General features: G+C 31.4%; 2 protein-coding genes across 2 annotated transcripts; one reads left to right on the plus strand and one right to left on the minus strand.

The window, feature by feature from the left end:
* Positions 1 to 9979: 9979 nt before the first annotated feature.
* On the plus strand, positions 9980 to 13716 carry LOC114746299 (receptor-like protein EIX2). The gene is made up of 2 exons (XM_028934530.1): positions 9980 to 10217; positions 13571 to 13716. Exons 1-2 carry the CDS (start codon positions 9980 to 9982, stop codon positions 13603 to 13605), a joined length of 273 nt encoding a protein of 90 aa, XP_028790363.1. The 3' UTR covers positions 13606 to 13716.
* A 6202-nt stretch (positions 13717 to 19918) lies between these two features.
* On the minus strand, positions 19919 to 20386 carry LOC114746300 (uncharacterized). Its single transcript, XM_028934531.1, has one exon. It carries the CDS (start codon positions 20384 to 20386, stop codon positions 19919 to 19921), a length of 468 nt encoding a protein of 155 aa, XP_028790364.1.
* Positions 20387 to 21761: the final 1375 nt, after the last annotated feature.

Consider the following 21761-nt stretch of genomic DNA (forward strand, 5'->3'; position numbering starts at 1 on the left):
AGGATGAACTGATGCCCAATGCAAGAAATGATGGTTTGTTGGACAAATTTATATTGTGCTTTGAAACATACTAAGTCAGATCATTTATACTACAAACTAGGTGTTATATTTAAAGCCAGAAGAAGTATTGTATTTACAATTATGTTCATTACCAGAATTTCACGTCAAATTGTGTATTGATGGGGAATAGATAGCTCGATACTGGTGGTATGGTTGCACTGTTCCCTGTGCGAAACCTGTTAGACAGCCTTGCATTTGAAACTAAGTGTGATCGAGACGTGCAAACCTAGCTAATAGTTTTTGTAATATGATCTCTATATATTCAGGGTTGCTTTATGCATTTTGATAATTAATTCTCACTATAATAAAATTCCTTGCTGTGGGTTTCAGATAAATGATTGTTATTTGCGGTAAATGATTAGGATATATGATTCATAATAAAATTCCCCTAAGCTTATGATATTCTTATCCGAATTTAGATCATGAGAAACCAGTTTGTGTGTAATAAAAAAAAGAAAGAAATGTAATTAAAAAAAACGAAACTAGTTTGGGTGCTGTGATTGTTATTTGTGTGATTTTTCTCTCTCTGCTCATTTATTATTTATTAAAGCATATTTAAGAATAAACGGACAGAATCTTAAGAGTCATCAAAAATGATATTTTTGTAAAACAATTAATAGTCCCAAGAAATGATGTTTTAATGAAGTTCTTTAAGGATATTTTCCAGAAATAAATAATCATCCCTATAAATGTACATAACTTCATGAAGCAATTCTAAGTTTTAAAAATTCTAAGGATATTTTTCTAAAGGTAAAGGGTTAAAAAAATGGTTTAAAAGAAGAAGAATAAGTAAGAGAGGTTTGATGAAATTATTAAAATCTACACAGTTCACAGTTTCATTTGGTACAAGTAAAGGGGGAAAAAAATTTTTAATTAGCTCTATTTAAAAAATTAATGAAATATGATTAAAAGCTTTTAATTATTTTTTTATCTTACATATTATTTTCTCTATCAAATGGTTAAAAAAATATTTTCTCTATTACTAAAACTAAAAGTGGCCAAGACATAGAAACCCAGTTAATAGTTTTAATAACATGATCTGTGTATTTAGGGTCTGTTTGGTATAAGAAAAACAGAAAAAATGGGGAAAAAATTTTAATCAACTCAATTTAAAAAAATAACAAAATGGGGTTAGAAGATTTTAATTAATTCCTATTACTATTTTGTATTACATCTTTTCTTCATTAAAATTTTTAAACCCCATTTTTTTTAATTTTTGAAATCGAGCTCATTAAAATTTTTCCTCTCCTCCCCGCCTCTCCATTTCCTTTGTACCAAACAAGCCCTTAGGGATACTTTGTACATTTTGATAATTAATTCTCCCTATAATAAAATTCCTTGCTGTGTGTTTTGAGATGAATGATTGTTATTTGTGGTAAATGATTGGGATAAATGATTGATAATAAAATTCCCCTAAGCATAGGATATTTTGATCCGAATTTGGATCAATGAAAAACTAGTTTGGGTGTTTATTAAGGTGATTGTTATTTATATGATTTTTATCTACCCCTCATTTATTATTTATTATATCTGAGAATAAACAGACAGGATCTTATATAGTAAAAATCATTATAGTCATAAAAAATGATATTTTGTAAAATAATTAATAGTCTCAAGAAATGATGTTTTAATGAAGTTCTTTAAATATATTTTCCGGAATTAAATAACCATCACTATAAATGTATATAACTTCATGAAGCCATTCTAAGTTTTAAAAATTAGTTTGATTTTTCTAAATATATTTCATAGTTTACAACTTTGTATAACAGAAAAAATGGCTAAAAGGTTAAAAAAGTGGTTTGAAAAAGAAGAAGAATAAGTTTGACACTAATACAATGACAAGAGAGATTCGATAAAATTATTAAAATCCACACAACTTATGATTCTATTTGGTAAGAGGAAAGGGAAGGAAAGCTGGGAAGGAAAAAAATTTAATGAGTTCTATTTAAAAAATTCATAAAATAGGATTAAAAATTTTAAATTATTTTTTTAATTTTTTATTATCTTACATAGTTTCTCTATCAATTGTTAAAAAAATATTTTCTCAATTAAAATTTTATAACTCTATTTTTCTAATTTTTCATAACCCCAAAGTTGACAATTGACAGACCCTTTACTTACTTTATCTATAATTTCTATACGTTGTTGTGTCGATTCTTTTGCTTTCCTAAGATTTGTGCCTAAATGTTTTTTATTTCAACTTTTTTCTATAATGGGGTTGAAGAATTCAAATAAGATTTGGGCCACTTCTTTTATTGTCTTTTTTTTTAAGTACATATGTTTTTTTAATTGAAGACAATTTTTTATTAGTTTTTTTTAACAAGAAAAAAGAAGTTTGTTCACCTCCTTTAAAACCTATTGCTTATTGAGCCCATCCCTGATTCCATTGTCTACGACTAAATACGTGGCCGGTTCATGTCATTATTATGCAAGTGGGAATAGGATTAGGATCCAGCGGGGAACCGGGTCTTGTGCGTCGCCGATTACTTACAACTTACACAAATAAAATAACCTTTTATAAATTTTATACTTGATATACTACTTCCGGTCTTAATTATAAGATCCAGTTGACTAATTTGGAGAGATTAAAGAACTTAGTTAAGTTAGTTATTTGTAATGAATAGAGGTTGTTTTTCCTAAAATATCCTTATTAATCAAGTTTGTTATATAGAAATACCATTATTAAAGGACTATCTTCGAAAAAAAAGGATAAATATGAGAGACAGAGTAGATTGATGTTTTATATTTAGGATCAAAATAAAAGTCAAACAAGATTTTATAATAAGGACTAGAGGTAGTATTTTTTATTGAATGTATTAGATAGATTGATGTTGATCATGTTTAATGATTTTTGCATATATAGTTTACTGTGTTTTAGTTTTTTTTAATATTATTCAATAATTTTTTTAATATTTCTTACTGTATGAAAAACAGAAAGGTGTGGAATAATTAAAAAAGCTTAAAAGAGCAACGAGAAAAGAAAAAAAGTTTTGGGCTTATAGCCCAGCTCACCTCAACCATCTTTCTTAGGATTTTATTGAGTGTGAAGTTGTGAATTTGTTAGACAGTAAAAAAAAAAAAGTTGTGAATTCAAACCATTATAAGAAATATGATGAATGCATGAGCTATGAAAAAAAAAAGCCTGTTAGAAAAAATCAGGTAAAGGCATGCTAGTTATTTCCATTTCCCTCGTTATGATTTATTTCTATTCGTAGCCTTTCTATTTTCTTTTGTGCACCTGGTTTTTTAACTCTTTTATTTACTCATTTTGTCCGCCTCTTATATTCATCTATTTGAATATTTTATCATTATTTCTAACCTACTAAACTATTATCATAGTTGATGCGAATGTTTATTATGTATAGTATTTAATTAATTTGAAACGATATTTTTTACTATTAGTTTTGGTTAATTTTTCACCCGTTTCAACTTATTTTTCATTTAAATTTGGCTACTTTTATACGTTATTGTGATGGAAAAATATCTTAATTTTTTAATGTAGATAGAGAAGGCTGCTCCAAAATAAATCTTACTCATTAATCATCCAAATGTACTTTTGTTAGACATGGAGGCAAAGTAGAACTACAAAATGATTGTCTTTCTATATCGTCCTTTTTTAAATGCCCATATCTCCAAAGCAAGAAAACAACAACCAGAAATGATACATATAAGCAGATTTTATGGTAAGATTATTTTTTTCATCTCATTTTTTATTAAAGAGAGGAAAATATAAAAATTGATTATATATATAAATCTTATTTAAGTATAAAATATGTATTAATAATTGCGAACCTTAACCCATGGACTCGAGAATATATATTTTGCCTTGTTTTGAGGGAAATCTAGATATAGTGGCCCCAAAACGACGAAGACTTTAGTTGACTTGTAATTCTATAATTTAATACCCATAGACTTATATTCAAATAATTAGTAAAATACTCTAACTATTTTTCTATTTGATCTTAATTATTGAAAAATTTTTCCTGTTTTAAAAATATATAAATTTTTCTTAAAATTAAAATTCATGTTACATAAACCTCTTTTATATATTTAAGATTTTATTTTCATCCATCTAATCGTTATGTAACTGTTAAGTTTAACTTTTAAACTTTTATTTTGATCAAAATACTTCTCATTAACAGAAAAATTATTTAAACATTTATATTTGTTAAAAAATAGTTTTTGATACAACAATAAACAATTTTCGTACATGTATTTTTAAATTTTTAATATGCAATAAAATTTATTAATTTTGATTATACTATTAAATTTTGCAATTTTAACTTTTTACTGCATAATAAAACTTATTTATTTAGATTTCTTTTAAATGACTAGGAAATATATTAAATACTTTTTTTTTCATCGTGCAATATAAATTGTTTGAGTTTGAGAGACTAAAGAAATCATTTAAATTTATAATTTAAAATTTTGAAACAAAAATTTTGTTAGAAACATTTATAACATATTTAATCTATTATATATTTATGTAAAAAATTAATTAAATTTTCATTCAATATTTTCATGTCTACGTTAAATAAATAAATCAATTTTTCATCCCAATATGATAAAAACACCAAATAAATAACTATTTGTAAAAATAAAAAATAAAATTAAGGAAAAAAAGTTTAAATTCCTCAAAACTTTTTAGCTGAAATTTAGGGAGTTTGTGCTATGAAGGGTAACTTAGTAAATAAAAATGATCTTAATATAAATTTTAATAATAAAAAGTATCTTTTTAAAATATTCTTAACAAAATTAGCGATTCAGATTTAAGTGTATATTTTTAAAATAAATAAGAGGTTGATGTAACTAGAGCAGAATATAAAGAACGTTAGGGTATTTTAGTCAATAATTTTTCCCCATTTATTTTCTCTTGACAACAAAAGTCAAGGTCTCCTCTCTGAAACTAAAAGGATCAAAGCACATGTGGAAAATTTGCCAAGTAATGACAACTACCATGTTTTTTCTCCACCAACCCAATCTGTTTTTCCTCCCCAAACCAATCTGTTTTTCTCCCCATTAATTTATTTTTCTAATATAATTTTTATAATAATAGTAGTTTTAGTCAATATATTTAATTAGTTAGAATATTTTAAGAGAAAAAGTACCTATTTATTATAAATAACTAATTTAATTAGTATCATTACAAATAACTAATTTAATTAGTTTTTTAATCTACGCAAAGTATTATAAAATATGTATTAATAATTGTGAAGCTTGACCCATGGATGGGAATATATTTTTGCCTTGTTGATGGAGATCTAGACATTGTGGGACCAAAACTAGAAAGACTTCAGTTGACTCGTAACTCTAAAATATAATAACCATAAGGCTTATGTTCAAATAAATTAAATTTTCCCCATTCATTTTTTCTTCACAGCAAAAGTCAAAGTCTTCCATCTAAAACTAAAGGGATCAAAGCTCCTGTGGAAAATTTGCCGAATAATGACACCTATCTTGTTTTCCCCCAACAAACCAATTTGTTTTTCCCCCAATAATTTATTTTAATTGTTATAGACAAGTATTTAAAACTTTAACATATCATTGTAAATTAAAACAAGAAGCTTGAGTGTTGACACTCGGTTACAACTTGAAATATGCATATATCAATATTTCTGGTCCATTCACATGCAATAAATTCATAGTGAGACATAAAGATACTGTAGGTGTAAACTTGTTGTAAAATTTATATTTTATATTGATGGGAGTGGTTTTGATGCTTGAAAATAAGTTGGTTTAATTTAAACATCTCAAGAAATTGCTAGGAAATAGTTAGTGGGTTGTTATTAATCCTTTTCTGTGATACCTTTTCTTTGCTCGAATTTTCTTCGGTAAACTCTGAGGGTCTCCCTTATGAAACCAAGAATTGGACAAAGTATTTAATTTCTTGTTGACAAGTACTATTTTTTTTCCAATGATTTTTTTCATTTTTCTTGAATCCATTTTGTTTTGTTTCTTGCATCAAGGTCTCGTAGAAAATTTTTTATTCTCCGCAAATATTTTCTTATATATCATATTTGAATGGAGCTTTCCACGAAACTGCATCAATTTGAAATTAGAGCATAGATGATAGTCAATCCTGAAGCCTGGGACGGATACTTTTGTCTGACATGTGGAAATTAAATTAGAGTGAAAATGGTGGTTCGTTGTTGAATGTTCACCATGGAGATTTGGCCATTCTTTTTGAGGGATCAGATTATACTTTTCTTTGTCATTTTTTCCTACAAGTTTTATGAACAGAGTGAAAGTCATAGTTGAGAAAAGTCCAGGTATGATTTTTATTTTCGCCAAAGAGGACGGGTGTGATTGACAAGAAACCATCAATTTAAAATGAAATTTTAATTTACAAGTAGAAAATTAAAAAAAAAATGTTGTTTCCTTCAAAATAACTAAGATACAATAGGTTTTTTTTTTTTTTTTACCGGCAACTAAGATACAATAGCTAAACAAGAAGTTTGGTGCATAATTAATAGTCCAAATATCCTTTTCTTTTTATAATCTATGTAAGTCATTTATATCAACATAATATGTGAAGCTATGAGGAGAGAATGGCCTAAAAATACGTTAAAATAATGAAAAGATATTTTAATAATTCCACCTCAATTTCTGTGCATAGCATGGGTCATATAAGTTCTTGAAAGAACAGCTTAAAGGGCCATGAAATAAAACTATGATCTTGAGAAAATCAAGATCCAACTTTAAAGTTTGATTTTATGAACTAGCATTCATATTATTTATTGAAGCGGAGAGGCGAAATGCAGCTAAAAGCTTTTTGTTAGTAACATAACATAAAAAATTAGATAAATGTTTTAAATTTTAAAATTAGTTTTTAAAGTTTATGTAAAAATTTGATCCTTTAATTTGGGAAACATTGGTCTTTTGAATCCCTAGAAAAATTGTATAAAATACATTATTCTATTCTCTTGAAAGAGCAAGTTTAATTATATGAAAAAATACAGGTTGGTCCGTAAAATAAATTTTGGATAACTCAACATATGAGTGGTACCAACTTCTATGTCTTAAGTTGTAGAAGTCTTTTAAGGATAATTAATTTTTGTTATCAGCAGAAAATACTTCTTATCCATGGAAAAATGTATTTTGGCCAAATATAATTTAAATTTATAAAATAGTACTTTCAGCCTATTTTGAAATTATAGTGGCATAGTTTTTTTAATAAACTAAGGACATATTTTGAAAATAAATAATTATTTTTTTGCTAATTGAAAATAAAAATTTAACGTCATATAAGCTCGGTTACGATGAAATAAGGATTTGAAAATTTTAAAAAATGAAGTCATCCCACTCGCTAACAATATTAAGAACGCATCCAATTTAAGTAAACTAATGTTGGAGGCTATGAAAGTGGCAAAATGGTATTTCTTCTTTTAAATTAATTAGATTTGAGATCACATTTTCACCATTTTGAAATGCCGCCAGTAAATTAAGAGATGGATTTTTTTTTCCTTTTGGCTTCTGAATTAAATGATGAATTCCAACTTTTAATTGGAAATAAAGATCAGCACGAATAACAAAAATCCTCATATTATATCTTGCAAAATAATATAGTTTGGTTGCAAAAGACAATACTACCCGTGTTCCTAATTATAAAACCTCCTTTATAAGATTAGAGGCACCCCCTCCGTTCCTTATTATAAGAGACATTTGATACTTATGACATGTTCCTATATAAAAGAGACACTTAAAAGTTGTCTCTATTTTTGTGTGTTAATTTCCTACTTTATCCACATTTATTTTGTCTCCAACTCACACTCTCTCTCCCTCCCACTTCTCTTTCTTTTAATAATTTAATTGTTCTCTCTCATGCTCTCTCTCCTTATTAATGAGGGCATTTTTAGAAAGAAAATTATACTTTTTATGCATTGATTATTCTTAATTAATTTTAACTGTTTTTTTTATTAACGTAATTAAGTTATTCATCTCTTATAATAAGGAACAAAGGGAATAATATTTTTGTCCTGGCAAAATAATAATATCTTGCAAGAGAACAGCATCCAACACCAGCAAAATTCTCAATATTACGAGCTCCGAGAAAACATTGTCATTTATTTTTGTTGAAATAATATCCTCTGATGACTTTCCTTCATAGGAAAAGTATACAAGTTATTAGCTAGTTATGTTATTTTGGAAACTCTCTGTATATAAAAGCCTATATCTAGTTATGTTTTTTTTTCTCCTCGTAATTATCTAGTTATGTTATGATTCATACTACTTCTAGTCCTAATTATAAAATCCTGTTTATAGACTACAATGAAGTCTTATAATTAGGATTGGAGTTAATATCATATAACATTTTATAAAATGTCAAATTATGTGACTTAACTTATAGATAGTATTTTTAAGGAGTGTATGTAATTATGTAGGTGATTGAAGGTTTTGAAGTCAAATTATTTATCTCAACCCGGCCAAACAAAAATATTTATATCTAAATATTTCTTCTTGTAGAATATACATGTCGTTAATTCTAGAGTAACTAAATCTTTCCCAACCATGTATTAAGTTGTGCAGCAGATAAACAATAATGATTATTTATCTATGGTTTCCATATTGAATGTAGTTTAGGTCACAATATCCCCAGTTACAAGGGAATTAGGATATAATATAAGAGCGTATATATTTTAATTGTTCATTTAAAAGGTGAATAGTTTAGATCTTATTCTAATTTATTCTCAATATTTTAATGTCTTTCTGTTTTCACACCAAATTTACAAATAAACATAATTTTCATAAATTATGATTTATTTAAAGTGAGACTTTAATGCGCAATATATATATATATATATATATATATCATACGTAAAGGTGAGATCATTGCAGCTTAGTCTAATATAATAATCTAAGATAGCCGTGAAGCTTCTTGTAAAATCAGTGAGGGAATATACTTTGCCTTTTTTTCATTTGAGGGAGATTTCTACATTGTGGGGGCAAAAGGAGGAAGACTTTAATTGACTCGTAATTTTATAATATAACAACCATAAATCTTATGTTGAAAATAAAAATTTAGCCATCACAAGAGCATGGTTACAATAAGATAAAGATTTAAAATTAAAAAAATATGGAATCTATTGAGACGCATCTAATTTAAATAATCTAATATTGGAAATAACCACAATATTATTAAATAATCTAATATTGTAATTAGGACTTGCGATTTGATAGAACAATTGCTGTTACGCGCGACAGGAGACTAGATATAAATATATTCTTCTGGTCTTAAATATAAGACACACTTTATAGTATAATTTATACTATAAAGTATGTCTTATATTTAGGACCGAAGGAGTGTGTGTATGCAAACCGCAAAATGAGTGCTAAAAATAAGAAGGAAATTTTTTAGTAATTTAACATCTTTGAAAGTGTTTAGATTTAAGATCATATTTACACCGTTTTGAAATGCCATCAATAAATTAGATGAGTTTTTTTTTTTTAGGCTCCTGTATTAAATGATGAATTCCACCTTTCAATTGCGAGTGTTATGTGTGCGAGAATGTTTTGTTAGAAAAAGAGAGCACTTTTGTCAAAGAAAAATAAGAGTATCTTACAAGAGCACACTATTCGACACAAAAAAAAAAAGCTCAATATTGTGGACTCTAAAAACATTGTGCATTTATTTTGAATTTTTATCTTTTTTTCAAAAAAAAAAAGAGGTTGTTGAAATAACGTGTTCTCTCCACATCTGCTCTGACTTCTCTTCATCAGAAAGTGTACCAGTGATCCATCAAAGTACAGCCCCACAATGAACTCTATAAAAATTCTACGTACCATCCACATTTTACGCCTCACAACATCTCGTGAGCTGAGAAAATAAACAAAAAGGAACCACGGTTATCCAAGAACTGTGTTTTAATCCTCTCTCGTTGTTTCACTTTTGAATTTGTGTTGAAGCTATTTTGTTGCTGTGATGGGCTGTGTGTTCAATTGTGTTAATGCATTATTGACATTGCTGTTGTTGCTGCATACAAGACTCAGTTTGGCCACTGATGGTGAAGCATTGAAGAAGTGCATCGAGAAGGAGAAGAAAGCTCTTTTGTTGTTCAAACAAGGCATCTATGTTGACTTTGGTATGCTGTCCACATGGAGGGATGGAGATGGTGAAGATTGTTGTAACTGGAAAGGAGTTCACTGTAGCAACCAAACAGGTCACATTCAAATCCTTGATCTCCACGGTTCAAATCTACTTTTTTTGAGTGGTACCATTAATATTACTTTGTTGAGTGAGTTGCATGATCTGAAACATTTGGATCTCAGTTACAATAATTTCTATCCAAGTGACATCCCTCAGTCTATAGAGTCATTCACCGACTTAAGGTATCTCAACCTCTCTTATTCTACTTTTGTTGGGAGTATTCCCAATGAATTGGGAAAGCTTTCAAACTTACAATATATTGATCTGAGTAACAATTACTTGGATGGAGCTATCCCTAGGCAAATCGGAAATCTTTCCAAGTTGCGGTCCCTTTATCTTGGAGGAAATAATCTTGTTGGAGTGATTCCTTATCAACTTGGTAATCTCTCCAAGCTCCACACTTTGCGACTCGGTGGTGGTCGTTCTAACCTCACAATAGCTGACAGAAAGAATGGTGATGCAGAGTGGATATCAAAGCTCTCTTTATTAACAAATCTTGAGTTGAGTTATGTGAGTGATGTTGGCAATTCTCAGGTGTGGCAGCACATTATTGGTAAACTTGTACCGAAACTAACAGAATTGAGACTGAGAGGATGTGGCATTTCTCATGCGCATAACCTTCTTCTGTTTGCTTCTCCTTCCAACTATTCTTATTCTCTTGTCACCCTTGATCTCTCTTATAATAACTTGAACTCTTCGTTGTTTCAATGGCCCTTCAATTTTAGCTCCAGCCTTCAACAGCTTTATCTGAGAAATTGCAGTCTTTCATCTCATAATTTCTACTTTCTATCTTCTCATTTTCATTTTCCTTCCCTCATTGTTCTTGATCTCTCTTATAATAACTGGACCTCAGTAATGACGTTGAACTTTGGCTCAAATCTTCAAGAACTTTATTTGAGCAATTGTAGCCTTACATTAGATAATCTTATCTTCACATCTTTCAATCCCAACCTTTCCTCTCTTGTCCATCTTGATCTCTCTGAAAATCATTTGACATCATCAGTCATATTCTATTGGATTTCCAACTTCACCTTCAATCTTCATGGACTGGACCTCTATTACAATTTGCTTAGCGGTTTCATTCCAGATGGTTTTGGAAACATAATGAAGTCTCTTGAAGTTCTTGATATCTCCGATAATCATCTCCAAGGTGAAGTCCCAACATCACTAGGGAATATATGCACATTGAAGAGCTTAAAACTTGGCTACAATAACTTTAGTGGGGACCTTCCGAGATTCATTTATAATATATCATGGTGCAATAGACATTCATTACAGAGATTGGATTTAGCAGGAAATCGATTGATGGGCATCTTACCTAATCTTTCGAGTTTTTCCTTTTTGCAATATTTGGATCTCTCTGATAACCAACTAGAAGGAAAAATACCTGAAAGCATTGGATTGATGTCTCAACTGGAATATTTGTATTTGGATGGGAACAATTTGGGAGGCATAATCACCGAATCTCATTTCTCAAATCTTTCTAATTTGTGTGCCTTATCATTGTCTCGCAATTCACTGAGCTTGGAAATCAGCATGAGTTGGACTCCTCCTTTCCAGATACAATATATGTACATGGCTTCTTGCATGATAGGTCCTAATTTTCCAAATTGGCTTTATAATCAACATCAGTTATCCACTTTGGATATTTCTGATGGCGGGCTTTCAGGATCTATCCCAGAATGGTTTTGGCCACTATTGAAAAATATAAATCGGATGAATATCTCATTCAACAACTTTTCTGGTGAAATCCCAAACTTGCCACTCAAGCTTTATGAAGGCTCACAAATAATTTTGACTTCAAACAACTTTAAAGGTGCACTTCCATCATTTCTTTCAAAAGCATCAGAACTTTATCTTTCTAAAAATAAATTCTCAAATTTGAGTCTACTTGTATGTGGCCAAAGTGAAGGTGGGGGCATTGTCATTTTAGACCTCTCAAACAATCAACTAACAGGGCATCTACCTAAGTGTTGGAGCCAACTAAACACGTTAAAATTTGTTGACATGAGCAATAATAATTTGTCAGGAGAGATCCCGTCCTCTATAGGATGCCTCGTGAATATGGAGGCTTTGATTTTAAGAAATAATAGCTTGACTGAAGAACTTCCTTTGTCTTTGGTGAATTGCTCAAAGTTAGTATTATTAGATGTGTCAGAGAATAAGTTGTCAGGACCAATACCTTCATGGATTGGGGTAAGCCTTGAACAATTGCAAATCCTAAGTTTACGGATGAATCATTTAAATGGAAGTCTACCTGTAAATCTTTGCCACTTGACACAAATTCGACTGTTGGATCTCTCTCGTAATAACTTGTCTAACAAAGTTCCATCATGCCTTGAAAATTTTACTGTTATGGCACAAGAGCACATCAACTTAAGCACAAGCTATCATTATTATATGATCAATAAAACAGGGTATTATTCATACCTTGATGGTTTGGAATTCTATATAACATTGATGTGGAAAGGTAAGGATTACATGTATACGAGGCCAGAACTCTTTCTTAAAAGCATTGATCTCTCTAGCAATGCTCTTTCAGGAGAAATACCAAGAGAACTTATGTCTTTGTTAGGATTGGTTTCCCTAAACCTATCAAGGAACTGGCTAAGTGGAGAGATACCTATAAATATTGGGAATCTAGAATCACTAGAATTCCTTGATCTGTCAAACAATAAATTATCAAGCCCAATTCCTCCAAGCCTTGCTAGTATTGATCGACTCAGTATGTTAGATTTGTCAAACAATCATCTCTATGGAAAAATCCCAATAGGAACACAGTTGCAGAGCTTTAATGCCTCATCTTATGGAGGAAACCTTGATCTTTGTGGATTGCCACTCAACAAGATGTGCCTAGAAGATAACACGCCTCCACCTCAAGAAGCCAATCACGATGAAGAAGAAGAGGCCTCATTGTTCTCTCAAGAATTTTACTTGAGCATGGGATTGGGATTCGTTGTTGGATTCTGGGCCGTTGTAGGACTATTGCTTTTCAACCGAACCTGGAGAGAAGCCTACTATAGGTTTATGAACACAGTAACAGACAAAGTCCATGTCATGGTTGCAGTTTATGTGGTTAAATGGCTTACCATCAGAGACTAGTAGCAAGGTAATGATTTATATTTTTCTCTTGCTGTTCTTCCTCCTATTCAACTCTTACTTATGATGACCATGTGATGGTAAATTACTAGAGTCTATATTAATATAGACAAACATTTTAACTTGGTAATGATGTTCAAATAAAAATCAAACTTGGATGTTGTATCAGGCTTTTTGACTAACTTGTGGGAAAACTAAGACAATAAAAATCAATCTTATCTATGGAATTATTTGGGAATGCTTAACATGCTACTCTGTTTTTTACAGGATCTGTTTGTCCTACAATTTGGCATTGGATGTAGTTATGATCCAAGTAATGATGGTTTGTTGCACGGATTTATGTTATGATTTGAAATATATTGCACTTGTAAGAATGTTCTCTACTAGCATTTTATCGAACTGGTTATGTTATGCTTATTGCCCTTTAAATATTTTTTGTTGCATGCTAACTGGGGATATATATATATATATATATAACTCCAGCATAACATTATAAGTTTCGAAATGATATTCCTTTTGAATTACCTATCTATTGGCTTTGTATTGATATGGCCATGTGGAGCTATTGATCAAATAATTCTGCTGAAGAAGAAAATCTGAGGTCCTTAATTTCATGAAGTAGAACTTACACATTGGTTTGATTGATTTGTGACAAGACATTGAAGACTAATATCTTTGATCGCTGAACAAATCGGTGCATCCAAAAGAAGGTCTTGTCCAATAGTTTTAAAACCTTTTGAGGTACGAATATCAAGAACAATGAAGTTAAATATTTCAAAGATATTATGTTTTGAGGTGCAGATTGTTCTGCGTGAGTTCTCTTTTGTATTTGAGATACTCTTCCTCTGCTTAAATCGCATAATATTGAAGAGAAAAGTTGTAAAACTTGGGATCTAGACATGTTAGAGAGTCTTCTAGTTTTAGCTTTAGGAAGCTTACAGAAAACAACAATAAAAAGTGGCATAGATAAACAGAGTCAATGTTTGGGCTGCTTTGTATGTTATATTAATTTCTACCTATGATAAAAATCCCTTGCTTTATGCTTGGGGACTAGACGTAGGACATATTGGTCTAAACCAGAATAAATGATCGTGTGCCTTTTCTCTTCCTTCACTTGTTTTATTTGTTATTTTTTAAAAATTATATTCAAGGATAACCACATATTTCATAGAAATTTCACCATATAAAGTCATAGAAATAAAAAAATACTTTTGTGACATAATCAAACTTTTTCTTCTAGATTTCTAGGTTAACACAACTCAAGAGATGATGCTCTAATGCATGTTCTTTAAGAATAGTCCCCAAAAATACATAAGCTCGACTCTTACGTATAAATAACTTCATAAAGCAATTATTAATTTTAAGTAGTAGTTTATTTTTCTTAACATTTGTAATTTATATGAATTCAAACAATAGCTACTTTTTTTTAAAAAAAAATGTTTAACACTAATACTACAATCAAAGAGATTTAGTGGAATTACTCAAATCCGCGTTCACACTTAGCAACCCCAAATCCTATGATATAGGCATTGATTCTAATATAATAGGATCATCATCAATATATCTGAAAACAAAATTTATGGCAAGTTTTGTTATTCACAACATTAATTCAAAAATAATATTTTTTTTGGTATGATCAATTTGAAACATTTTCTTAGAAGAGAGCCACACACTCCATTTTTTGCTACTTTGAGCCTTGAGGTATAAAATCCACGCTCAAGGTACAAGATGTCATTGAATTAAAAGGTTGGTTCTCGACAATTTAATAACAACTAAGATTTTACGTGCGCAGTGCCCTTATATAGGAAAAGAAATGGATGGAGCCCACAAACGTAGAAAGGATTGTGATTGTGTGGCTCTCCATACAATTTTGGCTTCTTCTCCACAAACCAAGCCTTTGGAGTTTTAGAATTAGAAGTCGAACACCCTACACTTATATAAATATTTAAAATAATACTTCTGATTTTTAATATAAATATAAGAATTAGATAACTAATTTTAAATATTAAAAAAATAAGTTAAGTTAGTTATTTTTAATTAATAAATATTATTTTTTAAAAATATTTTATTAATCATGTGCATCAAAATGAAAATCATTTAACCTATGCAATTTTTTTTAAAAAAAAATAAATGTAAGAAACAAAATTAATTAAATTTCTATATTTAAGATCAGAGATACAGAATTATATTGTATCATTTTTTTTTTCAAGCTGATGGCATCATTCTAAACTTTTCTTTTCCTCCTGTATTGAGAATTTTGCTCACTTTTTCACCACCCACTCCTCAAATATCATACCAAATTCTCCGTGTCCTTATTATTATTATTATTATTTTCTTTATTATTTTTTAAGAAAATCACATATAAGGACCCGTTCAACAAAATTATTACCATTTTCTTATTAATTGTTATGAAAACCAATACTAATATTGTAATGGGTCCTTGTTTATAATTTTTCTATTTTAAGGTCTTTTTTACAATTTTTTTCTCATCCCCCCCCAACAATTTCCTTCATTATTATTTACTTATATTCATAACTCTTTTTTTTTTGTGTGGAAATACCCTCTTTATTTTATATTACACGCCTTCTTTAACTTTCATTTCTAGATATTTTTTTTACACAAAAATGCGTCTTTGTTGATTAATTTACCCATTTTGGGCCTCATATTTTCATCTATTTAGATATTTTCACCATTATCTCTATCGTTAAGTCGATTAATTTAACCAAAAAAGACATAGATTAAATAAGAAATTAATAATACTTAAATTATTATTTAACAATTATTTTTATTTTTTGGAAAATAAATTTTCTCCTATCATATCTACAATATTCATTTTCCTGTGATTAAATTTCTTTCCTCATTTTAATCTGGGGTGTTAGATGAACCGGACCAAGCTAACTTAGTCTGATATCCAAGGCTTTAGTCCAGGTAAGGCTACTCATTCTCAACTCATCAACAGGCCACGTTAGGATTCTCAGCATTGAATACCAGATATAGGATAACTGGAAAGATTGTCACTAAACACTCCTTCATAGATTGTGGTCAGATTCTATTTCTAATACACAGGATCCTCTTAAAGAGGCAAGTGCAGAGCATACTCAGAATCTCTGACGACAGAAGAAAGACATTATAAGTGAGGCTTTCAGAAGAAGAGAGAAATTTAGAGAGAGCTCATAAGGAAAGCACACTAGTATTATACAAGGAAGTCGATACAACTCCTTTTGCCCGTAACTGATGACAGAGTGGGGTTTATATAGAGGCTCAGAGCCATTACATGACAAAGTCCTAATAGTAGATATCATTATGACAGGTAGGGGTCATAATGACTTTCTATGCTAATAATGACACAATTACCAATTACTTTAATAAAGGCAACTACTTTACTGATTACAAGAAGACGAAATAGACTACAGGACGAACTACTTTAATAAAGTAAAAGTAGATGGCAACATAAAGTAGGAATTTGGCGAGTCCCCCTTATCTTCAGAGCATCACAAAAGAAGATTTTCTGATGATGGTGTTCCCTAGTCTTTACAAATAGGTTCATGGCTAGGGGATAGGTTCATGATGCCTTATGGGTCAGGGTCATCTGAGTCATAGTGTCTCCTTATACAGTCGGGGTCTTCAAGTTCTGGGTCAAGGTCATCTTGGTTAGGATCTTGGGATTCTCCTGCAAGGAATGGGAGTTGTGGCTGAAAACTTGGTTGAGAAAGATGGAGTCCTTCAGGCTGAGTGAGTTGAATCTACGAGTCTCCATCATAAAGGTCTTGGGAGGCTTCTGTCTATAGAGGGACTTGTGACCTATTTGGTGGAGGTCTGACAACACTCATGATGAAATCTCTCTGGAATTCTTCAAGTGTTGTGTTGCTGGCTGACAATGAGCTTGGAGGGAAAGGTCCAAGAGAAAGACATGAAGTGTCTTCTCCCGTGTCAGGCTGATTAAGTGCAGTTAATGTTTTCCCAATTTTCTCCATTAACAATGCTTCATTTCTAGGCCATGAGGGGGTGGTGAGTTGGAGAATCAGATGGTTGTCTGTGTAAAGCCTTTGGTCAGCACTTATACCATAGTTCCTGAAAAAGGTATGCAAACAGAAAAATCTCTTTTCTTTGGGAGATGGTAAGTCCTAGATATTATGTTCTTTGAGAATTTTCTAGAGTTTGCCTCTCCAGCAGAGAAGAGGAGCAATCATCTCAAAGAGTGTGGTAAGAGGAGAATTTTCATTTCTGAAGTCATTCAGGTGATCATGTACGACTGCGGCTGAAAAGGCTATGGCACAAGTATAATTGGCTGAGACAGACCAGATGTACCATAAGAGTTCCTCTGGTATGGGTCCTTTGATGATGGGAATAGTGAGGTATGGAGCATCGACATCAAAGTGCTGAGGGTAAGGGTGAATCCCAGTATCTACAAGAAGACGGTGGAGCGAGTAGAACATAGTGCTTCTGGCAAGGTTTTGGACATCTGCTGGAGATTCAGGATGGGATCCAGGAGGGAAAATGGTGGCTCTTATTCTGTGAGGCATTTCTGGTTCAGAGATGGTTATGATGAAAAGGGTTGGTGTTTGGAGAGTGATAAGAGTTTTGGAGGCTGAGAAACTTTCTGAGGTCTTGTGAGGAATTCTGCTATGATGTTCTGGTGACCTTTGAGGTGATGAATGATGAATTTATAGCAAGAGAACCAGTCTTTCTATTAGAGTAACTGGATGTCTGGCAAAGTCTTTCCCTTGGGATTAAGCATTCTGGGAAAAGACATATTGTCCATTTCTACTCTGAATTGATAAGGACTGAGATGAAAACTAAACTTCTCAATTCCTCTTTTGACTTCAAGGATTTCCTTGTAGGTAGCATGATAATGCTTTTCTGACTCCTTGAATTGTCCGCTTGCATGTCCACAATGGAGTCACTTTCCATCTATTTCTTCAATTAAGACAGCTCCCTAAAAGTCATCACTGGCATCAGTCTAGAGGATTCGTAGCCTTTTGTTAGGAATCTTTAAAGGAGGTGGTTGCTGTGCAATTCTTTTGAGAGTCTTGACAGCTGAGGTCTGCTCTGTCCCCCATGCAGGAGGATTCTTTTTGAGAAGTATAGACAGCTGGCTGGTATGACTAGACACATGAGGGATAAAATCTCTAAGATAATTAATAATCCCCAGAAATTGTTGAATTTGCTTTGTTGTCAGATTCTTGTCTGGGAACTTGAGCAATTCTTCTGCAATATGTGGTCCAGGATAATACTGACCATTTTCAAAATTCATTTCAAGAAATTCTATGCTTTTGACACCTATTACTGACCATTTTCAAAATTCATTTCAAGAAATTCTATGCTTTTGACACCTATTTCTTATTTCTTTGCCGACAAGATAATCCCATATTTTTCAATTATTTTCCCAAACTAGGTCAATAAAAGTTTATGGGAATCCTCGTCTTTTGAGAAGAGTAAAAGGTAATCAATGTAAATGAGGAGATTATCAAGCATAGGTTTAAAGATTCTGGTCATGGCTTTTTGGAACAGTGATGGGGCAACTTTGAGCCCAAATGGCATAACAGTCAATTGGTACTGGGCATTTGGGATACAAAAAGCAGTTTTAGGTCGATCTTCTGGGTGGATACCCAATTGCCAAAATTTTACTTTAAGATCAAACTTGGAAAAGATTTTTGCATCTCTAAGATAGATTGTAAGTGAACTGGGCTTTGGTAAAGGGAATTTGTCATCTTGAAGGAAAATATTAAGAGGTTTATAGTCAATGACTAACCTTTTCTTCCCTCTTTTGATTTCTGATCTTTTTTCAACATAGAACGCTTGGTAAGCCCAATCAAGTTTTGTTGGTTCTATAAGGCCTTGTTTGAGAAGTGCAGAGCATTCTTCTTTGATGAGCTTGAGATCTTTTGGATTCATTCCTGGATGAGAGGCTTTTGTGAGATTGATATCTTCATTTTTCTTAAAAGGGAGTTTTATGAAAAAATCTTGATTTTTCCATAATGGAAATGGATGAGAGAATTGTTAATGACTATCAGCGCAAAACTGGAGGAGATGATCTCGGATACCTTCATATCCTAGTGGTGCTTGTTGGATTTCAAAGAGATTAGGAATTTCAGTATATGCACTAAAGAAATTTTTATATCTAATTCCTTTAGGCAGTACTTGAAGATTCCTAGTATGATAATAAGCATCAAATCCAATAAGAATATATTTCCTGGGGAGATCACTACCAAGAACTTTCATCCATAGAACACATCCTAGAAAGAATTCAATACCAATCTTCCTTCGAGTAATCCATTCAATCTTGAATGTTTTTGAATTAGCAGTAAGGAAGGATTGATCACAAGGGATCCATGCTTCAGAAAGAAGAATATCAAGATTCATGATGGTTCTGCAAGCTCCAGTATCTATGAAAGCAATAATAGGAATTGGCTTTTCATACCTTCCTGGAAGGATATAGATTTTGACATTTGGCTTGGGAGTAAGTTTGTTGTGGTCTGGCTGAGAAGCCAGGGAACCAAGGAAAGATGGATACACGGGTTGTTCAAGGGAATATAAATACCCTTGAGGATCATCATCTTCTTAGGATAAGGATTCAGAATCAATTTCTTCATCTTCAGAGAAAGGAAGAACATGTTATGTTTCTTCATCCCGAGCATCTTGTTCTTTGATCACAAATTCAATATCTTCATCTTCATTGATCATTAGAACAGTCTGTAAGTGTTCGAGCATCTTCACATCTTTCTTTGTCTTGTTAGCACAATTTTTTGCAAAATGTCCTTTTTTCTTGCACAGATAGCACCTGTAAGATTTCTTTGAATAAGGCCTGGGCCTTTTGAAGTATCTCAGGAAAGGCTTTCTGGATCTTCTCCTAGAATAAGAATCTTTTAGATATCTGAATCGACGATAATGAGATTTTCTCTTGGTAGAACAAGAGCAATCTTTATCGTCTTTGCACTTTATCTTCAAATGGGGCCTTTTGCAGACATGCTTCAGCTTTGACTGTCCTTTCAGCATTCCTTTGAAGAACTTCTGTTGTTCACAGAGTTTGTCCCCAGTTGCTAATGCCAATTGATATATTTTTCCTACAGAAATGTCAGTCATGTTTCTATGGAGTGCGTTGATGGCTCTATGAAGTTCTGGTTACAGTTCATCTAGGAGAGAGGCAATAAAAGTATGCCTGAGATTGACATCATTAGCTCCTCTGAGCATGTAGTATTTTTCAGACATTCTCTGGAAATGTTTTTGCAAGTCTCTTTTATCTAAAGAACAACAATTCATCTCAAAGTATTATTGGCGATATCTTTTGTCAATGATCTGGAAATCACCAATAAATTCTTTGTGAATGAGTCCCAAAAGAGTTCCTGCATTATCAACTCTAGCTGTTGTTATCTTCTGGTAATCACTGAGACTTTGAAACCATTCTCTTAATGTTCCAGTCAGTCTTGAGAGAAATTCTTTAAGAACTTCCTTAAGATTTGTATCATGCCTGGCAAGCTGCAAGTCAATCCATATGCCAAATTCATGAAGTCTATCTCTCCATTTTTCTGGAGGAAGGTCATCAAAAGTGAACCATAGACCTGTAGTAGGTTTGTAGTCTGTTCTTCCTGAGTCAGACGTATGAGGGACAGATGGTTCTTCATCAAAAGGATCTTCAACTGTAGGATCTGGTTGGACCATTGCTACCTTAGAGATATCAGCATGATATGTCTCAGAATTAGAGTTAGAACTGTATTTAATAGAAGGATCAGACTCAGTTTCAGAGCTTCCATCTATTGATGATTAATCTTTATTCAAGGATTGGAAAGTGGCTATGGTTTTGTTTGGATGAACAACTTCTTTTTCTTTTTCTCTGTCTGGAAGAGAAGTTTGTTTTGGTGGAGATGATGATGAAGTTCTTATTATAACTCCTTGCGAGGATGGTGTTGGTTCAATAGGTTTATTAAAGCGTAGCTAACTATTTCCCAATGAAAAGATATGAATGATTGGATAAACTAGCTTGAAAGGGACTTGAGGTATTATTTAGTTTAATAAATTTAAAGTGAAGAAAAAGCTATTGGCTGGGAGGAAGAATTATAGTTTGACGTCTGTATCAAACTTATAAATATTATTTTTATCATTACCCCGTTTCTGATGAGATGATAAATGTAAAAATAAATAAATAAAGAAATACCAAAATCTATAATTTTCTTCAGGTTATTTGTTGCTGTATCATAAATGATTGTCGTTTTAAACATTTAACATTATCCAAAACACCACATCTTTGGACTGAACATTCTCTATTCAATTTGTCAGCATTTTATTATTGATGGATGATGGATGACCAGTCCCATACCTTATAGTCACAATTAAAAAAAAAACTACAATTTACTGTTTAAAATTAAAATTATTTATTTTGTGTGTGTGTGTTTTCGTTGTAAAACTACTTTTAAAGACAAATTAAAGATGACGATGATGATCATAAATCGAAAGATGAAAA

This window comes from Neltuma alba, unplaced genomic scaffold, assembly GCF_004799145.2.
Source record: "Neltuma alba isolate B1F8T4 unplaced genomic scaffold, ASM479914v2 tig00004930_pilon, whole genome shotgun sequence".
Taxonomy (NCBI): domain Eukaryota; kingdom Viridiplantae; phylum Streptophyta; class Magnoliopsida; order Fabales; family Fabaceae; genus Neltuma; species Neltuma alba.